Below are 22,685 nucleotides of genomic sequence, written 5' to 3'. Positions count from 1 at the left end.
ACTGCTTCTCGGTCCTTAATAAAGCCCGCCAAACAAAGGTCTTCACCCATATCCAGCTAACTTGACTCTTGACTCTTTAGTAACCCAACAGTTAATGAGGCGACATGCGCAGTTGAGGCGTGACAATTTTTCGAGCTCTAGTTTGACCTTCTGATTACAGAAAATATATGGGAAAAGTTTTTGATTGTCTCGTGGTTTCAAACATCTTAAAAATCCCAAGTAACTTCCTATCTAAGTTAGGTCTTATACACCTGATGTTTGTTTCGAAGCTTCGAACGCCATGAAAAATATCCATTCAAGATCGCATACCGGTGTAAAACATCGCCAAATTAGTTATTTTCAGGCTGATCGCCACCAGATTGACAATTTATTGAGTTAGCATTTTTCCTTATCTGGGGGTCTATTTTTGCTTGACACGTATAAGGTGACCTCTGTCTGTTGATTCCAATGCCGAGTATTTTCTCTCATTCTGGTACAAAGTTCTACCGTTAATACGGGTTCTTTAACTTATGTATTCTACTTCGCTTTTTCTGCCAGAAGTTAATTTTTGAACCGTTCTTCAGTTAGAGAAAAGGAGCATTTTTTCGACCCGCCATAACATATTACGCGACACTGAGACTGTTCATATTTCAGCCGACCAATCGCTTATGTCGAAAAACAATGCAATCGTATTGATGCGCTCTGGTGAGGCCCGGGCCAAACGCCTCTGCACTCATGTGCCGAACCAAACCTGATTAAGTTCGACTTTAGAGCGACTTTGGAGCGACGGCTGGTTCAGACGGCGTACTTGCGTCGAACTTAATTCGGGAAGCCGATACGTGGTAACATTTTCGACGGGGAAATATACGTTCTGAATTCACGAACTCTGTCCAAATAGAAAAGCTGTGACTAACATTTCGCTGTTATCAGCTGTTATAGCAATATTTAGGGAAGCAAATTCAAACTCAAGGTTCAGCGTTTTATCTAGACAGGTTTTCTTCTTGTTAAATCGACTTTTTAAAGGGAAATCTAATAAGCTGGGCTATTATCACGAAGAAAAAGCAAAAAATGAATTTGCACTAAAGAAACTCGCTTATACAGTCCCGTTTATCATAAATCGAAGGCATACTGGTATTTTGTTGTCTTTATTTTTAGCGACGACTTAGAGCTTCATGCATGACTAGTCACGCCACTCAATTTTGAGCCAATCACGAGTTCCGTTACATGAAAAATAAATTACAGTAATTTACGCATTAGGTTTGACACACGAGGAGAACGCCGTATGAATCAACTGCCGCTCCAACGTCGCATAGTGCAACAGACCCTGCCGAATTTAATGTTGTTTGCCGCACCAAACCTAACCTGCCGGACCAAACTGATTCAAACGTCGCTCTTCTGCCGTACTTAGCTCATCAGTTAGGTTCGGCGCATGAATGGAGCGGCGTTTGGAACGGGCCTGAGTCACAAACAATCTCCGCCCACTTCGGTTCGACTTCTCTGGCGATGATTTACATATTTTTTTTTAGCTTTTTTCCCTACATTGTTTTGAGGTAAAAAGACAACTAGTTTAAATTAAATTAATACGGACTATTGTTATGTTTACCATCCGACACTTGTACAGCTGGGTAGCCTAAAAGAAAATAATACCTGGAAGGCATGCATACATATAATTACCTACCGTTTTGCTTTTACATCGTTATCTTGTAATAGAGATTTAACTTTTTCATCCAAATCTTCCTTTTCCTTCCGTGCTAGTATCGCCTTGTCTGCTTCACTTCTGTTAGGATACACAATAATAATGCTGAAACTAGGCCGTCGATAAAAGCCGGAACATCCCGGAACATCCCGGAACATTCCGGAACATCGCATAGTTATAATAATTATGAGAAAAATATGTACAATTAAATTTTTAAAACTAAAATAAACGAAAATAAACTGGTATCAGCTCGAAAATGAAAAGATATTATTGGGGATAGGGGAGTCGCTAAGGTAGGGGTAGGAAGCGTTAGGTTTTCATTCAACTGACTACAATGAGTGCAGGCTCCTCTTCTTTGCCGCCAATTGTTTCACGTCGCTTTACAGCACTCTGTTTTTCAACACAAACATGGACGATTCGGACGATGAATGCCAGGTAATTCATTGCGTCTTCTTTTTTGATCCCTGATTTCTTCAACATCTGAGGTGTTCGTCTAAGCATCATACAGTTTCTTGTTAAGTCAGTAGCCATAGTTTTGTCACTATTCGGTCTTCATGTTGCCATTTATCATCCCCAGTTTTCGCGCCGCTCCGCTAGGAACGTCTGACACTATGACCCACCAAGCCTTTCCGGAAGCCCGAGTAACAAGCAAGTTATTTATTACCTAGTAGTAATCAAAGATTAGGGCTGCGCGTTCACTCGCACGCACGTGCTTCCCATGGCTGGTCTACTCTGGTGGTGTTCGAATGGCTCGATAGAAAACTAAGTTTGATCGAATGCCAGATAACGATCTGCACGTGAAGTTGAACTAGCGGTGAATAGATCGTAGCCTGCGGTAAAAGTATTTTTAATTAATCAAGTATTGACTTGTACTGGACAAAACATTTTCCAGTTTCAGATCGCCAACACTTGTAACAAATATTTCTTGAGACAATAAAGTTTTGGCCAGCAACCCTGCAAGACAGCGCGCGCGTCGCCAAATGTTTTTAAATTTTGTGTTTGTAGTTGTTTACACTACCATCAGAGCTCGAGCAGTCCGAACTAGTTTAGACAAGAAACTCAATGCCGAAGAGTTTCTATTTCTATCTCACGGAGAAACTATTTCTTCATGAGAAATCGCGTATACACATATCTTTGTATTGACGTAATGAATTGAATAAAGAAATCCCACTCATGTACCCATATTGTTAGGTCTGATTAAGGAGTTCGAACGCCACCACCTTGGTTTTCTGTGAAGAACGAAATCTGGGAATAAGGGACAGTCACGTGATTAAACTGACGGCGAACGACTGGAAGGAATGGATTACTCTTCTTAGTTGCTAGCCTTCACTAATTGCAGTCACTTTCATTTTTCTTTCTTTTTTCCCTTTTTTTATGTTTTTATTTTTATTTTCCGAGCTGATACCAGTTTATTTTTGTTTGATTTAAGTTTAAAAAAAATTAATTTTGCATATTTTTCGCATAATTATTATAATTATTCGATGTTCCGGGATGTTCCGGGATGTTCCGGAATGTTCCATGTTCCTGGTTTTATCGACGGCCTCTTCTGCAATGCTTACTACATAGTTTCAGCGGCCGTCGATAAAACCTAGAACATGGAACATTCCGGAACATCCCGGAACATCGAATAATTATAATAATTATGCGAAAAATATGCAAAATTAATTTTTTTTAATTAAATCAAACAAAAATAAACTGGTATCAGCTCGGAAAATAGAAACAAAACAAAAACATAAAAAAAATGAAAAAAGAAAGAAAAATGAAAGTGACTGCAATGAGTGAAGCCCAGCAACTAAGAAGGGTAATCAATTCCTTCCAGTCGTTCACCGTCAGTTTAATTACGTGACTGTCCTTCATTTCCAGATTTCGTTCTTCACAGAAAGGTGGGGCGTTCGAACTCCTTAATCAGACCTAAAAGTATGGATACACGAGTGTGATTTCTTTATTCAATTCATTACGTCAATACAAAGACATCCGTATACACGATTTCTCATGAAAAAATAGTTTCTCCATGAGATAGAAATAGAAAATCTTTGGCATCGATTTTCTTGTCTAAACTAGTTCGGACTGCTCGACCTCTGATGACAGTGTAAACAAATACAAACACAAAATTTAAAAACATTTGGCGACGCGCACGCTGTCTTGCCGGGTCGCTGGTCAAAACTTTATTGGCTCTAGAAATATTTGTTACAAGTGTTGGCGATCTGAAATTGAATTCTAAGTGTCGCCAACAGTTCAAATGCATCTCCTGGAAAATGTTTGTTCAGTACAAGTTAATACTTAATTAATTAAAAATACTTTTACCGCAGGTTCAACTTCACGTGCAGATCGTTATCTGACATTTCGATCAAACTTAGTTTTCTATCGAGCCATTCGAACACCACCAAAGTAAACCAGACATGCGAAAACCACGCGTGAACGCGCTGCTCTATAAATCTTTGATTACCACTAGTTTATTAATGATAACTTGCTTGTTACTCGTGCTTCCGGAAAGGCCGAGTCTGCACGAAGTGGGTCATAGTGCCAGGCGTTCCTAGCGGAGCGGCGCGAAAACAGGGGATGATGAATAGCGATATGAAGATGGGATAGGGACAACACTATGAATACTGACTTAACAAGTAACTGTATGATGCACAGACAAGCACCTCAAATGTTGAAGAAATCAGGGATCAAAAAAGGAGACGCAATGAATTACCTGGCATTCATCGTCAGAATCGTCCATGTTTGTGCTGAAAAACAGAGTGCTGAAAAGCGACGTGACGCAATTGGCGGGAAAGAAGAGCAGCTTGCACTCATTGTGGTCAGTTGAATGAATACCCAACGCTCCCTACCCCTCTGCTACCGACTCCCTTATCCCCAATAATATCTTCTCATATTTCAAGCTGATACCAGTTTATTTTTGTTTATTTTAGTTTTAAAAATTAAATTTTACATATTTTTCGCATAATTATGATAATTATTCGTTGTTCTGGGATGTTCCGGAATGTTCCGGGATGTTCCGGAATGTTCCATGTTCTTGGTTTTATCGAGCCCTGCAGAAGAGACCTGGTAGGTGAAGCACAACGCAGACCGACAAAAATTCGAGAAGACGTCACTTTGACGTCACCTGTCACATGAATCTTGAGTTTCCGCGAAAGTGCTAATCATTCTACTCGCTTATATGCTGAAATAATCGCTGTGTGATATCGACTCTGCTATCGGTTTGTTCCTCCCCCGCATAATATGAATAACCAATGAATGAGCAATAAAGTACGTCATAACTGATTCAGTGGTGTAACTTTGCAGGAACTTACCAATTTACACGGTACAATTTTGTGCAAGCTGTAAAAGTCTCAACGTGGTAACTTGAACGTATTTAGCCCTTTAGATCCACCCTTACGACAAAGAAATACGTGCCTAAATCAACATGCAGTATACACTATTAGCTATCGGACTGATAAGTGAATTTGATTCATAAAGATTTAAGATCTCTACCTGTATTCGTCCAGAGTGTTTGTTGCCTTTTTCACTTTCGGAATCGCTTCAGGCATCTCACTTAATTGTTCAAGCATTTCTGGTAGGTGACACAAAGCTTCCCGGTTGCCTTTTAGTACGTTGATAACATCACGGAGAAGTTTTGCTTGAATGACCTCCTTCCTTGCTAGCCCTAACGTTTCTTCTTGGTTATCTGGCATTGTTCACAAATACTGCACACTGTGATACGCAGAGCAAACTGAAATGTACGACGCTTTCAAAAAACCCTTTGGCCTTGATGATGATCTGATTGCCGTATTTGATATACAGTTGTTGTTTTATAATTCTAAGAAAGACCGGAAATAAATCACGTGGTCGTAGATTCGTTTACTAAATTAAAATGTCTGCCTCCCTTGTTACTGTGGAATCAAATTATTTAACGGTTACCGATTTAATCGCTGCATAAATATTGGCAATGCTTAGCTTCTATCACGCAAAATAACCGAGACGACAGGAAGTTAGCTTTCAATACTTTCGTTATGCTAATTGTCAAACGAACCCCTTTATTGTGGGCAAGCTCCTTCGAGGGCAAAATAATTGTGACCCTTCTCAGCTGTCGAAGAACCGTAAAGGTGTTTTGATTTATTGTTCAGCATTCACAAAAGTACATGGCGTATTCATAGCGTTCGTTACCCTTGCTTAATCTCGAAACCTAACCGCGATACTCATTTACAACGACTTTCGGGAAAAGCACTTCCTGAATTTGCACTCTTCAAAATATTCTTTATTATAGCTACCTCAGTAGGCACATTCTTGATTAACCATTGAAAGAGAATGTTCACCACTTATTTTAAACGCGTCAGTTTATTTTTGTTACCCTTGAAGTACCCTCTCCGTTCGACAAAGACGTTCTTAGCCTTCTTATGCCTCGTCACACACTCCTCCCTAACGTAGAGTGAGTGCATGACGAGTTTTTGAGGAAAGATTGCGTGACCAGCTCAAAGAGCGTCTGCGTTAGAGTGAACACTTGAACTGATTATCGCACTGGAGCTTCATTTATATAAAGAGAAGCATTTCTGTACTAGAATACAATGCAATCGGTGTCCTTTAGAGATGCAAATGGGTTGATGCAGCTGACATTATTTTAAAGAGACTCCGAAAGGGTTTAAAGACAGGAACACGACTTACAGTAGAACATCTCAGGGCTTACAGACTTGCCTGCCTAATTTTTGAGGTAAAGATATCCAGCAGTTATACAAATATGCTCAGTGAAAAGGCTGCTTCCATTTACATCAGTATGAGTAAGTATTCTGTGAGGAAATTCTTTACAAACGAATGTTTTACCACTACCTTAAAAAGTGATATGTTTCGCTGCTATCGTACTATTCATTTCAAAAAATAAATCAGTCAGCAATACATTACACCAATACTAAAAATTACACCAATACAATACTAATCGTTACTTATCGTTACCTCGTTGCTTTTCGCATATCATACTCGGCCTGAAAATGAGGTTCACTTTCATCATTCTCCAGCTTCTTCTTCTCATCCTTGCCATTTATATCGCCTCATATAACTGCATTGTTATTAACTATTCTGTAAGCCTCTGCTTCTGCATTGCCTTGTTGGATATTTCTGGAAATTTTGTACGGTCTTTTCTTTCTTTTTTCCCTTTACATTGTAGGTTTCTTACAAGAAAGCTCTTATCGTGAGGAAAAACTAACTGATATTTCGTCAATGATATTGGATAATTTGGTCACTAAAGCAGCTTCCATTGCCTTCATAGACTCAAAGAAGGTTTGTGTATGCTTTTTTACCTAGATCTTGCTAGCAAGTTACCACTTAATTTTTACTCTTAAATATGAGGTAGGCAAAAAATAGATCGCTTTGGTATCAATGTATTTTAGATGTGCATCTGGTTTTCTTGAATACTTGTTCCTTTTGAAATGTTTACATTTAGTTGCAATATAATATATTCCAATTTGGGAGTATAGGTGTTCAGTATTGAGAGCTCGTAAAAAGATGAAACGTTTTAAGGCAATGAGCTGAATATTGGGATTTAACTGAACCCCATACAGACCTTGGCGGAAAGAGATTTCACAACGAAATTGTTCAAAATCTACCCGATTGAAAGTATGAAATTATCTAAGTTCACCACTACTTGCTCAACCGCGTCTTCAGTCCCGGCACACGATAGTGTGTGGTCGGATTTCCATCTAGCTTGCTTTCTAACGAAATATCAAAAGGCTATTTTAAAAATCGTGGGGCAACGAAAACGAAAGGACACGAAACGCTTTCAAATAACACGTCATTATTAACAGTGAACTGAAGTAAGCATGGAATTTGTTTGTTTGCTTTTGTTCTTTTTGTTTTGTTTTTAACTTTTTTTTTTACTTTACTGTCAAAAAAAAAAAAACGTTTAAATTAAGGATTATAATATTTCGTAAAATATACTTTCATCAAGTAAACCTGTTGACAACCGCTTAACTTAAACTTTATAGAGGGAAAAATTAAATTTATTAAGTGAAAATTACCATTGGTTACAATATTTTTTTTTTCTCTAGCCAATACCTAGTGAGTTATTCCAGCCTTTTGCGACTTCAAATAGCACGCAACCGGCAGTCCAAGATGCAGTTAATGAAGCTATGGTCCTTGTCAAAGAGACGGCTGTCAATCATAAACTGGATAAACTTGTTCACGTAGGTTTATAAATTCGGATTTGTCCCGGGTTTAGCTCGCACTTATTAAGGGATGAACTAGAGCGTAAAAATGGGTGGAAAAAAGAATGAATCGAGTTCACACCCGCAGATAGCAAGACATATATTAATCTTATTCATCAATTTGTGGGAAAATCGACCAAATAAACCTGCAGAACAGCGCAAAAAACAAGAAATGAGTTAGAATCGGAAACTGTTTTGACGTCGCTTTTCTACACATTGTTTAATCATAGTTAATTTTGATTCGAAAAATTGGTTCAATTTCGTAGTAAGTGATTTCCATGTGATAAATAAAGAGGTACTTTTATCGCTTCATGATTTATCCGTGTGGATGATCAGCCCTTAGTTCTTCCGAAGCTATTTTTTTGATATAAAAAGATCGTAAAGAAATTTGCACTAAATTATTGTAAAATTCAACCGTTTGCTAATTGAAGACTTAAAAGTTAAGTGGCTAATCACATTGTTGTAACAGGTTAAAAAAAACTTGTAGCAAGTATATTAAATTATTTTTCAATTCAATAGACGGAAGCAGCAATGGAAGCAGCCAATCGGCCATGATTCCTTGCCGGCACGTCTTATAGGCGAAATTACCCATTGGAAGGGTCACGACAGTTTATTGACCATATATAGCTCTGGACCAAAGCAATTACCAGAAATAAGAGATTAGACATAGGCCCCTAATTTACATTTAAAAGTTGCAACATGTAATAGTTAAATGCTATATAAAATCTGAGAATATATAAGAGAAAAAAAGTAAATGAAAATGGAAGACAAAGCAGAATAAAAATAACGTGAAACAAAAATAAAAACCAAAAAATATACATCTGTACAGGTTTAAAGCCAAAGAGAAATGAAATCGGAAATAGAAATGAAAAACATCCGAAATTAAAACGGAAATAAAAGTTTTTAGTATAATTTCCAGAGGTGAATATAAGAATTGGACATTCTGATTGGTCGAAAAGCTCATCATATGACGCTATATTCACCCCACTTGAGCTTGGTTACTAAGCTCGCCATCTTTGCCATCTCGGCAAGTAAACATGGCGGACAAATGCTGATTGAAGTTTTCATTTATTCGAAAGACATCATATCGATTCACAATAAGATGTACGTGTAAGCTTATTATTAAAACTACGGCTGCATACGTGTACGCAAACGAACAATTGCGTCTGTGTTTTTATGTTTTAGTCCGTTATTCTGTAGTCCGCTTTGTACAGCTCTGAAAATTATACTAAAACAATTATTCAGCTGAGGCTCAGTGAACATTGGTGAATATTCACCAATGTTCACTGAGCCTTCGGCGAATAATTTTTAATTAATAATTAGTACTACGGTATCTAAAAGATAGTAATGCTGCGGCATATTCTGTTGATAGTGACATATTTTACGCAGTGATTCATCTACCTGCGCATTTCAAGACTTACATTAACCTTTATTACTTAAAGTAGTGTCAAATCGTTACGTGTAACTTAAAATCTGCCCTTGTATCCATCAACTTCATGCGTGATGACGCATCGATGGCGAGGTGTGACAAGGGATCGAGTCAAAAAAGCACATAGTCATCTGAACTATGCTTGGACATAGAGCGATACATATCAACCTCCACTTTACCAGATCGCGAAAATCGAGAGATATGGAAATTGTAGGAACAGAAATCTAACTAATAAATTCTGTACTGGTACGCATTAAATGTCTCTAGAATGTTGACAGATTGTGTCGAGGACGCGTCCATCGCGATGTGTGAAAATGCTAAAGCTTAAGCTTAAATTCATGTTTCGTTAAAAAGGAATAGATCGCAGCATATATGATTTTAGCGTGTTCTACGGTTTTCGTTTGTTTTAATTATTCTACAACCTTAGTAACGACGATTTCTCTTCACTAAAGAATTCGGCCAAGGAGGCGAGACTGCTAAGAAATGACATACTAAGTTTAAAATTAAGATGTCACAATTAATCGTCCAGATTTAAAAATTTTCACATACTGCATTAAGAACAAAAGCAAGAGCTGTGAAAGTCAAGCACGATCTCCTTCACATCGTTTTACAGATCAGAGCAAAACATAACCACTAACCCCACGCGAAAAAGGAGATCCTCGTGTTGTTCGTAGCGCAATGCACTCTAGTAAAAAGTGGCCCAGTGCACTCTGATTAAATGCAGTGCATTCTGGTAAAAAATGATGAATTCGAAAATTCGTACCCCCTTTAATATATTCTTCTTAAATCCTGATTATATTGCTGCTCACTCCGCAGCAATTAGTATAATTTCCAGAGGTGAATGTAAGAATTGAACATTCCGACTGGTCGAAAAGCTCATTGTATGACGCTATATTCACCCCGCTAGAGCTTGGTTACTAGGCTCCTCATCTTTGCCATGTCGACATGTAAACATGGCGGACAGTTGATAAATGAAGTTTTCATTTATTCGAAAGACGTCACTCCAAGTCCAGGATATTTGAAAGGATGGAGAGTTTTCAAAATGACTGCTGTCACCCTTGGGTCAAAAATCTTTTCAAGAACTCGTATTCAAGGCTTTTAAGAATTGTAGACGCACTGTTTGCGTCGATCGCCAGCAGGTCAGATCGATTGACCGAAATTTATTTTTCTTCAAAATAAAGCTACTCAATTTCAGGCGATGATGACAACTGTGAATGAAGTCAACAACGATAAAACAAAGGTACCGGATGAATTTATTTTTCGTAGTGTTTCGCTCGTTTGTTTTACTGCCGAACTCGATGAGTAAATTGATTGACAATCGATGTACATGGAAGCTTATTTTTAAAATTACGGCTGCATACGTGTATGCACACGAACAATTGCGTCTGTGATTTTATGTTTTAGTCCGTTATTTTGTAGTCCTTGATATTCACCTCTAAAAATTATACTTAAACAATTATTCGCCTCAGGCTGAGTGAACATTAGTGAATATTCACTTCGCCTTTGGCGAATAATTGTTAAATATGAGTTCAGAGTATTAGCCACTCATACAGTCAATTCAACTGGGTCAGTGTTTAAAAGTCTCTAATATAAAACAAAAGTTAATTTTAAATGACCTCAAAAAGTCAAGTTCCTTAACAAAAGACAATTTGTACTAAGAACTAATCCAGTGGTAAAATTAGTCTTTATTTTCTACAAATGCAAAAAATCAAGTGTAGTTCGAGCTACGTTCCCACTTGAAACATCCCTAGCTGTGGCAGTTATTTCCGTTCTACCAAAATACATGCTGACTTCAATTACTCTATCTTTACCTCTCCAAGTGTCGGGAGACTGAACCGTAACACTGCCAATCTTCGTCATTCCGGGATCTGTGACATATTTGACATCAGGATTGCTAGTTGTATAAAAACCAAATGCTATGTTGACATCGGTTGCGCGAAGTAGAGTGTAATTACTTGTAATTTTCTGACCAGTTCGTACTGTTTCATTCTCTCTCACGAATAGGTTGAACAAACTGCTACACTTCTCAATGCCATCTGCAACAAACTTCTTTTCTTCACGATGGACGCCGTGGATAAAATCCCGCGAACAATCCGCCCCATAAGTTGTCCGCACCACTCTTTCGGTTATTTTTGAAGGCTTCTTGCCAAACATCACGGCACCTTGAACGACAGCAATGGCTGCATGACTGGGGATCAGTACTCTGAACTTCCTGGAAAATTCACTCTTAATTTCTTTCTGAAGAAGAGCAGAATCGGCAAACCCTCCAACCAGTAGCATTGTTTTCACCTTTGACAGCTGTGGATTTCCCTGCAGGGATCTTAAATGCTTCTTGATGTCCTCAATTACCGGAACAAACAATTTTTTCATTACTTCTGAACTGAGAGCGAGATACTCATTATTTTTCAGTTTAATATCTTTTTCGCCGTAGCGTGATCTCCAGCACTGATTTACCAGGGTCACAAAACTGCGTGGTAATCGGATGTTTGTCATCACTGTGCTGTCCAAAATGCGTTCTCCTCTCTTTTTGCCCTCGAACTCGTTCATTAGACAGAGCCAATCAGATGAATACTGTTTCCGGTAGGTTTGGAGCTTCCGCACATCGAGCAGCTCATCCAAGAGGGCTTCAAATTGTCGATTCACCTTCATTCCGCCGTATGGACCTCCTGTCACCTTGTGGATCTCTTTGATGTTACCGTCGCCGTGTATGGCGTGTACTGTGACGTCAAGGGTGCCTCCTGAACAAAAACAAAGCCAAGATAAAACAGTCAGTGCAAATAATTACTGACAGACTAGAATTATCAACGAAGCTCCACGTTGTCTTCCTTTACTCTACGGGCAAGGTGTATAAAAAACGAAAAAAGAAACAGATGACAACTTTCGATTTGTGCCATACTACATAGTGGTGACTTATGATCACAATTTACTGGTTTCTAAGCAGTTATTATTACTATGACAACGATAATGGCATCCCACTGATTCTGAACAAAAGAGATTATCTTGAAACCCATGTAATCTAACACCTTGGATCTGTTTTCTTATATCTCAAAATGCAGTGATCAGATCACCCTCAGACGGAACTCCTTTAGGCTAAGACAACTGAAGCATGATTGGCGGCAATTTTTGCTCATATATATATTTTTTTTTTTTTTTTTTTTTTTTTTTTTTTTTTGCTGTTGTAAGAATCTTTAAGATGAAAAAGACCTTGTCAGGTTAATAGAGGTCCTCGGTTGACTCACAATTCCCATGAAGAAAAGTTTTTTTTTGTTTTTTTCAATTAAGACTGAAGCGGTTAGATAAATATACTGATTCAATTGAGGTCTTGAGCGACTCTACTGTATTTTAATTTCACGCTTTCGCCGTAGAACGGGGAAAACTTAACAAAATACGGCACAGTAGCTCAAGGCCTCAATTGAATCAATATATTTATCTATTCCGAAATGCTACTGAAGGACAACTTCAAACGTCTACTAAAGCGGTTAGTTTGCATTTAAAGGAATATTTGGTTTGCACCCAGTTACTATACATAATTTTATACGTAACACAAAAAGAGAAACTATCACGATGTGTTACCTCCAATATCAACAACCATGTAATGTGTATTTGGTTGACACAGAAGTCCTTCTGCTGAGCTGCTGCCGGTCTCTGATTGGAATTCGCTCATACTCTTTTCCAGACAGCAAATTGCGGCAGCTTCGGGTTCAAGAGCAATCATTACCTGCTCTGGATTGTTAGGCGACCCCAAACCAGCCTGAAAAATGATCGAAATAGTCTTAGCACAATCTTCACAATTGTCAGACTACACATTTGCAAAGCAGAAAACATTAAGACCTACATGAATCACATTTGCAATGCCAGCATAAGTTTAATACCATAAATAGAGCTATGAAGACACTAGAATCCTCGCACAGGTATCAGTACAACTCTCAAATGATCCAGTTACCTCATGCAGGTCACCGAAGAGAAGCTATTATAATAGTGACGCATTTTTATTCCTAAGCAGCAAATGGTTTGCCTCCTTTATATGCTGGAAAGCTTCGAGATTTTATCACAGGACTCTCTCCCTCTAAACAAGCATAATTCATTTAAATAATCTTTGTTACTATCGGTCAGGTAAAATTCAGGTTCATTTGTTTCAAATCAAGGACGCATTAGGCTTAGTTTGAAAATTAGTGGGGTTAGCGGGAAAATTCCAAAGGGTCCTACTAAATGTGCGGACCTATTGTTGTTATTGTTGCTGTTGTTGCTGTTGTTGTTGTTGTTGTTGTTGTTATTGTTGCTTTATCTTTTTTGGCCACAGTAAATAGAGTTGTAATTGATGGATGTGATTGAAACTAACTGAATCACATAATAGGATAAATCACTTGACTATTTAATAATTAGATTATAAGCTCGAGATTTCTATGAGGTGATAGTTGATGAGGCCGAAGGCCGAATCAACTATTGCCTCATAGAAATCGAGAGCGAATAATCTAATTGTTTTAGAAGAATTCTAAGTTAATTAACGCAAATAATGGTTTCCAAATATTTTTTGACGCATTATTGAACTTTACGCTTTAACAAAATCGCACGTATTGAATTGTCCTTGGTAAATTTGCAGTTGTTTACGCGCACGCACCGGTTTTTTAATAATTTCAAGTTTTTAAAGTCAAGAATCCGTTTATGTCCTTCCTTTAGTCTTCTCAGGAATTTAATTATCCATTTACATCTAAACTTTCTTCCAAAACTTCGGAAAAACGATAAAAACGTCGCATTCGTGGACGACCAACAGCTACTGCATTCTAATGGCTGATAGTATACGGGTAGCTCAGCCAATCAGATTGCAGTATTTGCATTAGTATACTAGTAGAATTCTACTAAAATAATTTACCGGTAGATAAAACCAGAAATTCGGTACATAACATATAATGATATTGATATTACTTCCTTGAAATTCTACATCCTCGGAGAACCAGGGGCTGCTAGTCGGGACGATGCGATATTTTCGGGCGAAAATATCGCATCGAAAAAATATCGCATCGTCCCGTCTAGCAGCCCTTGGGTCTCCGAGGATGGAAATTCTACTGGTCTGAAATACTACGCATTGTTTGGAATGGTGAGCTCAACATCATATCATCTCACCTCGTAAGCTGCTTCTCTCATGAACTGCTTTGCTCTTGGAGTCCATATGGCGGGTACAGTTAAAACCCACTGGATATCATTTTCACTGAAATGTTCATCCCCAGTCCGCTGACAAATTACTTTAATGGCCTCTTCCTTTAAAAACCTAATTGAATGGGCAAATACTGTCTTGGCTTTGACAAGGCGCCCGTTGGCAGCTTTGATAGTTGTTTCTGTGTTGATGGTCTGCCAAAAGTAATATTCAATGAAAAGATATAGTATATTTTGTAGGCACGGTGGTCAATTTCAGTACCTTAAATATTTTATATGTTCTCTCAGACTCTCACTGTTGACTGAGTTTCTATGTAATAACAAAGTTTAAATTTGAACCGCCGAATAATTAAAGTCGACAGAAGAGGGGAGCAGGCATTCTTATCGTAATAGTATACACGTGGTTCAGTGGTTGGTCTATTAAACAAAGATTAGCTGTAAAATTCTGTTCTGTCTAAGCCATGGACCATCCCATCGGTCTATTTTGATGTCTGTGATCAAAATTCATTGATTACCAGGAATAAATTTTCCGTTATCAACAGCTCTAGTCTGAGCTTTGAACTTTGCGCAGTGATTTACTTCGCACGATGTCTCACGTGAGAACCCCAGGAACTGTCCAATCAAATGGGGATACCAAACATTAGGAGGACATTGATTAATAATCAATTAAATTTAAAGTTTTTCAATATAGTCGACAAATGGCAGTGTTAATTGCTAAAAAAAACACCGGGTTATGCTAACGTTGCCCTAAGGGCAAGCATTTCTTATCTTTGAGTAAAAACAACACCTTGATTGTTGCCTATTCGCTCTAACGGCAAAAACGAGGACAATTTGCAGGGGACCATTTTTTCAATGTAAGTTACCCTACAGGTAAGTTTATCTTGGCCACAATCGAGGTTGAGTAGAGGAGCGATATTATCCTATTTTACCTTGTCATTGTGAAGATCCATTTTGAAATGCTGAAAAAACAGGTATTCCCCCTCATGGCACTCATCTTGAAGACCTGCATACTTTTCAACCGCTTTGTATCCAAACGAGTCGAATGACAGGTCAGAATTCAGTAGCAGACAAGTTGGTGTTTTGCTGGTCCGCCCCCCTTGTTCATTCGCCCAGTCTCTGTTCATAAAGATCGAATCTTTGCCATGATCTTTAATAAATGAGAAAGCAAAACCACTGTAGGTTGTCCCGAAATCGATCGCGACGACAGCAACGTATGAAGATCGTGGTGAATAGCAGAGTGAATCTTCTAAGGCTGTTATCAAGCGAGAAACAATACCATTAATTAATTGCTTTATATGTTATCTTTTTGTTATTACTTTTGTTTTACATCTGTTTCATGACAACATTATACGGATGATAAACATTTTTCAAAGCGGCGAGCTTTAAGCTGTTGTCAGTTATACATATAGGTTTGTAATCGGAAATCATCATGTTTTGTGAATCTAACGATTTGTCTACTATTGGCATAAGATCCTTATTAACCTGAGGATGGGTACTTGTCGTTAAAAGAAACTTAGTAACCTTGTCGTTTAGACAAAAATTTGGAAATCTACTTGCAGCACATGCAATATGGCCAGAGAAATCGAGCGAAACATTTAGATAGCGCCACTTTACATAGCTGGCTGAAATCTCGCGCGCTTATTGGTCAACTGCTTGGACATGAAACTGATCCGGGAATTGATGTAACCTGTAACGCAATACAAAAACTCTTTCGGAAAACGTTTCTCTTATCCTGTCTCAATGTGATAAATGTGGTCATTTTTGTAATAAATGGAAACTGCATGAAGAGCTGCTAAATGTTAAATTTGTATTCGCTAAATGTCGAAGAACCTTTTCTTTCAGCGTTTTAAAAAGGTCACGCCATGACCAATTATACCGAGTATCCGCTCTTTGGGATGAGCATCTCGCGTTTAAGCAGTTTCTTTTTAGAAATCTTCCATTTTCCCTAAATTCCGCGCTGTTAAACGATGCGTTTATTTCACAAAGGAGTTTCTATTATAAGCAACAATGTCTGAGAAATAATATTCGAGCATTATGCTATTCAATTTCGATTCCACGTACGTCTCTCGAGAGAAGACTGCGCACTGTCCTTTAGAAATGTCGACAAATTGTCAAGGTGCAGGTTTTCGAGCTCGTTGACATTGGGAGTCGCTTCGTGAAGTATATACGTACCACCACCACGATGTTATCTGCGAAATTCGCAATTTCGTAACAGACTGTAGAGCAGTTTCCGTGCTTTGAATTAAGAATTAAGCTACCTTTCGATATGCTGAAATCCGTGATCTTCCTTGTTAAGCTATTGCCTGAGAAATTTTTCTGCATTAAATTTTCCACCGGTTGTTTTAGCATCGCTTATTCTTACCTTTTGATGCCATATCTTGAACCTTGTAAAAGCTCACAGAGTCTTGAAAGATCGAGTAGATCCGATGAGTCGTAGACTGAGCGTATAAAACACACCTTTTTCCGAGAAAAGGGAAATGTCCCAAATATTAGTGACGCATGAGCGACGTCTTATTTAGTACAAAGGGTCAAAGTTTGTAAACGTAAACATCCGTTATTTCTGAGAAATGCCCCAACAAAGTCTCAACGCAGACCTCCGGTATAATAAGCTGCGTGTTATAAATAATAGTACAAAAACATGATCTATGACTTTTAAAAAGCATGCAGCTTTCTTTTTTTTTAACAGTGTGCATTGAAAAATCTTCTAGGGTAGAAACAATTGAAACAAGAAAATGATTATTTTAGCTCTACTATAAACTGTGCTGCACAAAGTTTTATTGTCGAGAAAAACAATCCGCGAAGACCGTAAGAGCCATGGCTAATTGCGTCAATCGCAATCTGACTGAAACAATTACAAACACAGAAATAACTCACTTTGAGCTGGTGAAACAGCTGGATTTGTAAGAATCTCAGTAGGCAACTTTCCAAAATCAGTATCTGCCGTAACTGATTATCATCCATACAGTTTTCCTTAAGAAATCAGTCAGTCAGAAACAAAGCTTCTAGAACACGGTACTTAACTTCCGGTTCTAATTCCAGGAATAGCCTTCTTCCTTGAATTAAACCTGATGATGGTGATCTGAGATAGCTTAATTTTCGATCATGGCTAGCATGGTGTATCCTGGCAAAGCTGTTCATGTCGCAACAGAATCATCACCGACAGACAATCATGAGCCCTTATGTGGTAAGGATGAATCAAGCACAGAGTCCCTCATACAGATATCAATGCAGGTTACGGAAGGACTAAAATTACTTCAGCAGGAAAACAGCGATCTGAAGATCAGAATACAAGAACAAGAAAAGAAATATGATGCTTTGCTAATGAGGTAAAAGCTTGTTCTCCTTCATCAGTGTCTAAAGTTTGAGGAATACGTCCGCCTGTACGATGGTCATAGGTAACATTATTCTGAGTTCTGCTTGCTCAAACCAGCGATCATGTCTATGTTTAAGCAGCTGGGAGACGCAGTAAAATGCCCAAAGTAGTTTTAAAAAACGTTAAGGCCACGTTTTGTGTCATTTCCACGCAATGGTGTAATTATTATCATTTTAAAGTGCTGTTTTGCTACGTTCGTGACAAGTAAACCAGTTGATTGTCACCTTGAGTTGGCAAAGGTAAACTTCCTGCTAAAGCGAATTTGAGAAGAGCTGAACTATCCAGTATTAGTCCGTCGTCAGAGCAAACTGAAGGACAGTGAGTTATATACCGGTGAATAGACTTTATTTATTGATAAGGCATAAACATGTGTTTTTTTGTTCTGAAGTTTTACAAGCTTCACCGTCTCCTTTCTCTTAATCAAGGTGAGGATCGTAAAACTACAAACGATAATTTATTATTTTATTATTTTTTGATGAGGGGGAAGGGGGGTATCTTGGCTCCCCAAGGATCAGTGAGCACTTGTCTTTTCGTTCAACTGAATCATTTAATTCATGCGTTCGCCGTTGCCATGCATACTCCCTTCAATAAAGTAAGGCTCCATTTCCTCCGATGAATCGGGACGTCAGCTAACTCTCCCAAATTCGCTTCGGCAATTAATTAACCTTGTAAACTTCAAGTTGATAAATGCATCCTTGATATATCTGCTATTCCAAATCTTGAAATCCAATATGGTAGACTCAAGGGAATAGACTCAAGACAATTGAAATGTAATTTTTGAAAGTTATTGAGTCATTGTTGCTCCCAAAATAAACAATTTTAGATTATTGACACACCACGAAAGGCTCACGAACAGGTAAGAGCTGATCATGATTAAAATTAGGTAATTCTGATCAATCTTCTAAAAAGTGTAGTTCACCCTGAACATTTGTGCATTTGTACGGTTACCAAGGTGTGATCCAGGCAACGAACTCGTATTTGGGTTTAAAGTTGTCTTCAATGAACAATACGTGTTTACTTTAAGACATCCTCTGTAAGAACCAACATAAATCTCGCACGTAACTAATGTTAACAATATATCATGTAAGCTAACACAACAGTATGTTAAGTTGTTACTCTGCTAGTTTATATAGGTTGTATCTTTTAAATGTCTTCAAATTATTTCAAAGGGTAAACGATGATCAGACCAGCGATGGGGGTCAACGAGAATACGAATCCGAGATTACAAAATTGAAGGAGCTCTTGAATGAGAAACAAAAGGAAGTGGACAAGTTTAGAGAAAGGTAGGGAAAAATGGCAATATGAAACAGTGTCGATTTCCCTGCACCATTTGCAACATTTGAGGTTACATGACGTAAAAGGTAATAGTTGCTGTTGATATATGTTTTTGTGCAAGTTAAGTGTATCGGGTTCCTTGGCAAGTCGCATTTTGGTGGAACGGGTTTCTGACTTTATAGTACTTTATAGTGTACAACTTGACAAGTATATAAAATGCTGGATCCACCAGAATCGAGACTGGGTCAACACATTAGAAAATACGTCAAAGAGAGATGGCAAATTTAGACGGGTCACGAATGTAAATTTTCTGGCCCCGTTCTGCCCATGTTAGCACGCCCAAAAAAATGTGCTTATATTTTTATCAGCATTGACTCAGCTTTTTATGTAATACAGCATGAAAGCTTTGAGACAGTAGTACATTGTTCAGCCAAGGACTTGTCTAAGTAAACTTTATGACGAATAATCATAAAGAAACTTTTTTCTTGGAAACCATGTTTCTTTGGCACATTATAACTCTTATTTGCGTTTGAAGGCTTGCTGTTATGTCCGAGAGGAAGGTTATCCAAGACCAACGAGCGACTGAGAACACAATGAGCAACAACAGACAATCAGTACTTGAACATGATTATACTGTGTCCTTCAGAGATGGCAAACGGGTTGATGCAACTGACGTTATTTTAAAGAGACTACAAAAGGGTTTAAAGACAGGAACACGACATACAGTAGAATATCTCAGAGCTTCCAGACTTGCCTGCCTAATTTTTGAGGTAAAGATATCCAGCAGTTATACAAACATGCTCAGTAGTATGAGTGAAAAATCGTGGAAAATAGTGATCTGTTTCGCTGCTATCGTACTATTCATTTCAAAAAATAAATCAATCAGCAATTTATTACACCATTACTTAAAACTTACACAAATACAATACGTATCGTTCTCTACTTCGTTACTTTACGCATATCAAACTCAGCCGAGAAACGTGGTTCACTTTCATCATTCTCGAGCTACTTCTCCTCATACTTGCTATTTATATCGCCTCATATAACTGCATTGTTAATAACTATTCTGTAAGCCTCTGCTTTTTCATTGCCTTGTTGGAAAATAATTAGTAATCACAGACCAGAGAACGCTATTCTGAAATATAAACGCGAAATTTCATACGGTCTTTTCTTTCTTTTTTCCCTTTACAATGTAGGTTTCTTACGAGAGTGCCCTTATTGTGAGGAAAAACTTTACTGACATTTCGTCAATAATATTGGATAATTTGGTCACTAAAGCACCTTCTATTGCCTTCCTAGACTTAAAAAAGGTTTGTACTTTTTTATCTAGATCTTGTTAGCAAGTTACCGCTAAATTTGCTCTCTCAAATTCGAGGAAGGCGAAAAATCTCTTCGGTATCAAGGTACTTCAGACGTGCATCTGGTTTTCTTGAATACTTGGTTAATTTGTATAAAGTATAGATATTCAGGATTGAGAGCTCGTAAAAAAAGTGGACTGTTTTAAGGCAATGAGCTGAATGTAGGGATTCCACTTAACCCCAAACAGACCCTGAATAACGGAAGTTTCACAATTAAAGAATTCAAAATCTACCGATTGGAAGTATGGAATTATCTTAATTCACAACTGCTTGCTCAGCCACGGCTTCAGCGCGCACATGATAGTGTAATGTCGGATTGCCATCTAGCTTGCTAAATAACAAAATATCAAAATGCTATATATTTTAAAAATCGTGGTGCAGCGAAACCAAAAGGACACGAAAAACTTTCAAGTAACACGTCATTAATAAGGAACTGAAATAAGCATGGACGCTTTACTTTCTTGCTGACAGTGACATGTTAGTCTAAAAACCTAGGACCGTCTTTAGTTTCTTTTTTTAAGTTAGCTGTACTGTCAAAAAGAAACATCAAGATTAAAGGTTATAATATTTCGTAACACATAATCTCATCAAGGAAACCTGTTTAACTTGCACTTTATCGAGGGAAAAATTAAGTTATTGGTCACAATATTTTGTTCTCTAGCCAGCATCTACTGAGTTATTCCAGCCCAGAGCGTCTTCGAATAACATGCAATTGGCACTCCAGGATCCACTTAATGAAGTTCTGGTCCTTGTTAAAGAGACGGCTGTCAATCATAAACTGGACAAACTTGTTCAAGTAAGTTTATAAACTCGGATTTGTGCTGGGCCAACTCTCACTTTTTTAAGGGATGAACTAGAACGTAGACTGGGTGGGAATAAGATTTACTCCAGTTTACACCCGCAGAGAGCAAGAAGTATATTAATTAATTTTATGCACCAATGTGTTGTAAAATCGACCAATTCAGCAGCTGAGACTTTGGTACAAATAACCAGAAATGTGTGAGAATCGGAAACTGTTCTGATGTCGCTTATCTACACCTTATTTAATCATGGTTAATTTTGATTCGAAAAATCGGTGAAATTTCGTAATAAGTGATTTCGGTGTGATAATTAAGGTGGTAGTTTGATAACTTAATGATTTCTTTGTGCCGGTGACCAGCACCTTAGTTCTTATACAGAGATATGCAGAAATTAACACTAGGTTGTTGTAAAATTTAACCGTTACAGTTTTTTATTGAAGACTTAGAAGTTAATGGGTAATCACATCGCTGTAACGCACCAAGTAAAACGTATAATTATTAATAGTATTACAATTATTATACTCGTATTATAGTTATTCTTCAACCCAACAGACCGTCAAAAAAGATCTCGAAACCAAATGGAAGAAGCAATTGCAACAACAACAACAACAACAGCAACAACGAGGCCACAGAGGGTATGCAACATGTGCAGAACATATTCTTCCAACATTTGATGGTTCACTTAGAGATAGCCTGTCGAAGTACATTGAATACTGTTGTCAGTTTTCTTGGCGAATGGTTACTCAGGTACCACCCCTAAAGATCGCATTTCAGAGTAAAGCCTATGATCCGAAGATTCACAATGAAAGCTCGTCATTCGCCAGGGAAAAGAAAATGTCTCCTTCTCAAATTAAGTGCTATTTATGGCCAACTCTGCTTGACTGCGACAATAGAGTCATCGAGAAAGGCGAAGTCGTGTTGTACATGTAGGAAAAACTTGTATATAAGCAGTTCAGTGTGATAGCAAGCTAAGAAAAGTCTCAATTGGAGTAACATTTGATAACTTTTTTACCTCGATTATATTTCACCCCCAGAGACTGAACTTTCTATTATTTGCTATACAACAAGCATTTATGTGAGTTGCACATGTATACTAAAAATATGTAAGTTTCTGGTGCAATTGTCCTTAGTATTTATTAAAATGTATTTAGTAAACTGTTTATAGTATGAGCAGGCACTTAGTTAACCATCGGTTTGGGTGGCAATATTGACTTAAAATAGAAATTTAAAATAAATGACGAAAGTAATTACTAGAAATAAGAAATTAGAAATATGGCCCAAATGTCGACAACATCAAAAATTAACAATGGATCAATTAATTAACCTTTTATATAGCCTTTAACAAAATTCAAAAGTCAGCCAATTCCTAGTTTCCCCTTTCTTTTACCAACTTTTGACACTTTTCATAAATGGAGAGCAACGTAAATTATTTTATGGATACTAATATTAGC

General features: G+C 37.8%; 4 protein-coding genes across 5 annotated transcripts in view; 1 reads left to right on the top strand and 3 right to left on the bottom strand.

Moving 5' to 3' along the window:
- The window catches only part of LOC145503238 (uncharacterized), a 145,109-nt gene extending 143,367 nt beyond the window's left edge, over positions 1-1,742 (bottom strand). The window contains exon 1 of the mRNA XM_081482727.1: positions 1,658-1,742. The gene's annotated coding sequence lies outside the window, so the exon portion shown is untranslated. The remainder of the gene's footprint in view (positions 1-1,657) is intronic.
- Positions 1,130-5,431, bottom strand: LOC145503271 (uncharacterized). The gene is made up of 2 exons (XM_081482768.1): positions 5,150-5,431; positions 1,130-1,756 (listed from the first exon to the last, which is right to left on the bottom strand). Exons 1-2 carry the CDS (start codon positions 5,347-5,349, stop codon positions 1,654-1,656), a joined length of 303 nt encoding a protein of 100 aa, XP_081338894.1. The 5' UTR covers positions 5,350-5,431; the 3' UTR covers positions 1,130-1,653.
- A 2,171-nt stretch (positions 5,432-7,602) lies between these two features.
- On the bottom strand, positions 7,603-16,899 carry LOC145503230 (heat shock 70 kDa protein 12A-like). Its single transcript, XM_081482716.1, has 5 exons — positions 16,791-16,899; positions 15,358-15,680; positions 14,399-14,623; positions 12,851-13,028; positions 7,603-12,015 (listed from the first exon to the last, which is right to left on the bottom strand). Exons 1-5 carry the CDS (start codon positions 16,801-16,803, stop codon positions 10,970-10,972), a joined length of 1,785 nt encoding a protein of 594 aa, XP_081338842.1. The 5' UTR covers positions 16,804-16,899; the 3' UTR covers positions 7,603-10,969.
- A 304-nt stretch (positions 16,900-17,203) lies between these two features.
- On the top strand, positions 17,204-22,185 carry LOC145503239 (uncharacterized). Of its 2 annotated transcripts, none has more exons than XM_081482730.1 (6): positions 17,204-17,754; positions 18,971-19,084; positions 19,723-19,846; positions 20,273-20,386; positions 21,096-21,230; positions 21,787-22,185. In XM_081482730.1, the coding sequence occupies exons 1-6, from the start codon at positions 17,531-17,533 to the stop codon at positions 22,162-22,164; spliced, it is 1,089 nt and encodes a 362-aa protein (XP_081338856.1). In that variant the 5' UTR covers positions 17,204-17,530; the 3' UTR covers positions 22,165-22,185. The 2 variants fall into 2 exon arrangements, with proteins under 2 accessions (XP_081338856.1, XP_081338855.1); XM_081482729.1 differs by having other exon boundaries at positions 19,612-19,846.
- Positions 22,186-22,685: the final 500 nt, after the last annotated feature.

The sequence above is a fragment of the Orbicella franksi genome, chromosome 11 (genome assembly GCF_964199315.1).
Source record: "Orbicella franksi chromosome 11, jaOrbFran1.1, whole genome shotgun sequence".
NCBI classification, from domain to species: domain Eukaryota; kingdom Metazoa; phylum Cnidaria; class Anthozoa; order Scleractinia; family Merulinidae; genus Orbicella; species Orbicella franksi.
The sequence above is the reverse complement of the archived record's forward strand: the minus strand, read 5'-3'. Positions and strand labels throughout refer to the sequence as shown.

What these genes read in the sequence shown, in the direction of transcription:
- LOC145503271 (XM_081482768.1), bottom strand. Translation starts at nt 5,349, where the DNA reads ATGCCAGATAACCAAGAAGAAACGTTAGGGCTAGCAAGGAAGGAGGTC. An exon ending in AACACTCTGGACGAATACAG is followed by an intron (nt 1,757 to 5,149) that starts GTAGAGATCTTA and finishes GTATCCTAACAG; the next exon opens with AAGTGAAGCAGACAAGGCGA.
- LOC145503230 (XM_081482716.1), bottom strand. An exon ending in TGGATCTTCACAATGACAAG is followed by an intron (nt 14,624 to 15,357) that starts GTAAAATAGGAT and finishes TACTTTTGGCAG; the next exon opens with ACCATCAACACAGAAACAAC. An exon ending in TGAGAGAAGCAGCTTACGAG is followed by an intron (nt 13,029 to 14,398) that starts GTGAGATGATAT and finishes ATCATTTTTCAG; the next exon opens with GCTGGTTTGGGGTCGCCTAA.
- LOC145503239 (XM_081482729.1), top strand. Translation starts at nt 17,531, where the DNA reads ATGGCTAGCATGGTGTATCCTGGCAAAGCTGTTCATGTCGCAACAGAA. An exon ending in TTGCCTGCCTAATTTTTGAG is followed by an intron (nt 19,847 to 20,272) that starts GTAAAGATATCC and finishes TTTACAATGTAG; the next exon opens with GTTTCTTACGAGAGTGCCCT. An exon ending in AACTGGACAAACTTGTTCAA is followed by an intron (nt 21,231 to 21,786) that starts GTAAGTTTATAA and finishes TCAACCCAACAG; the next exon opens with ACCGTCAAAAAAGATCTCGA.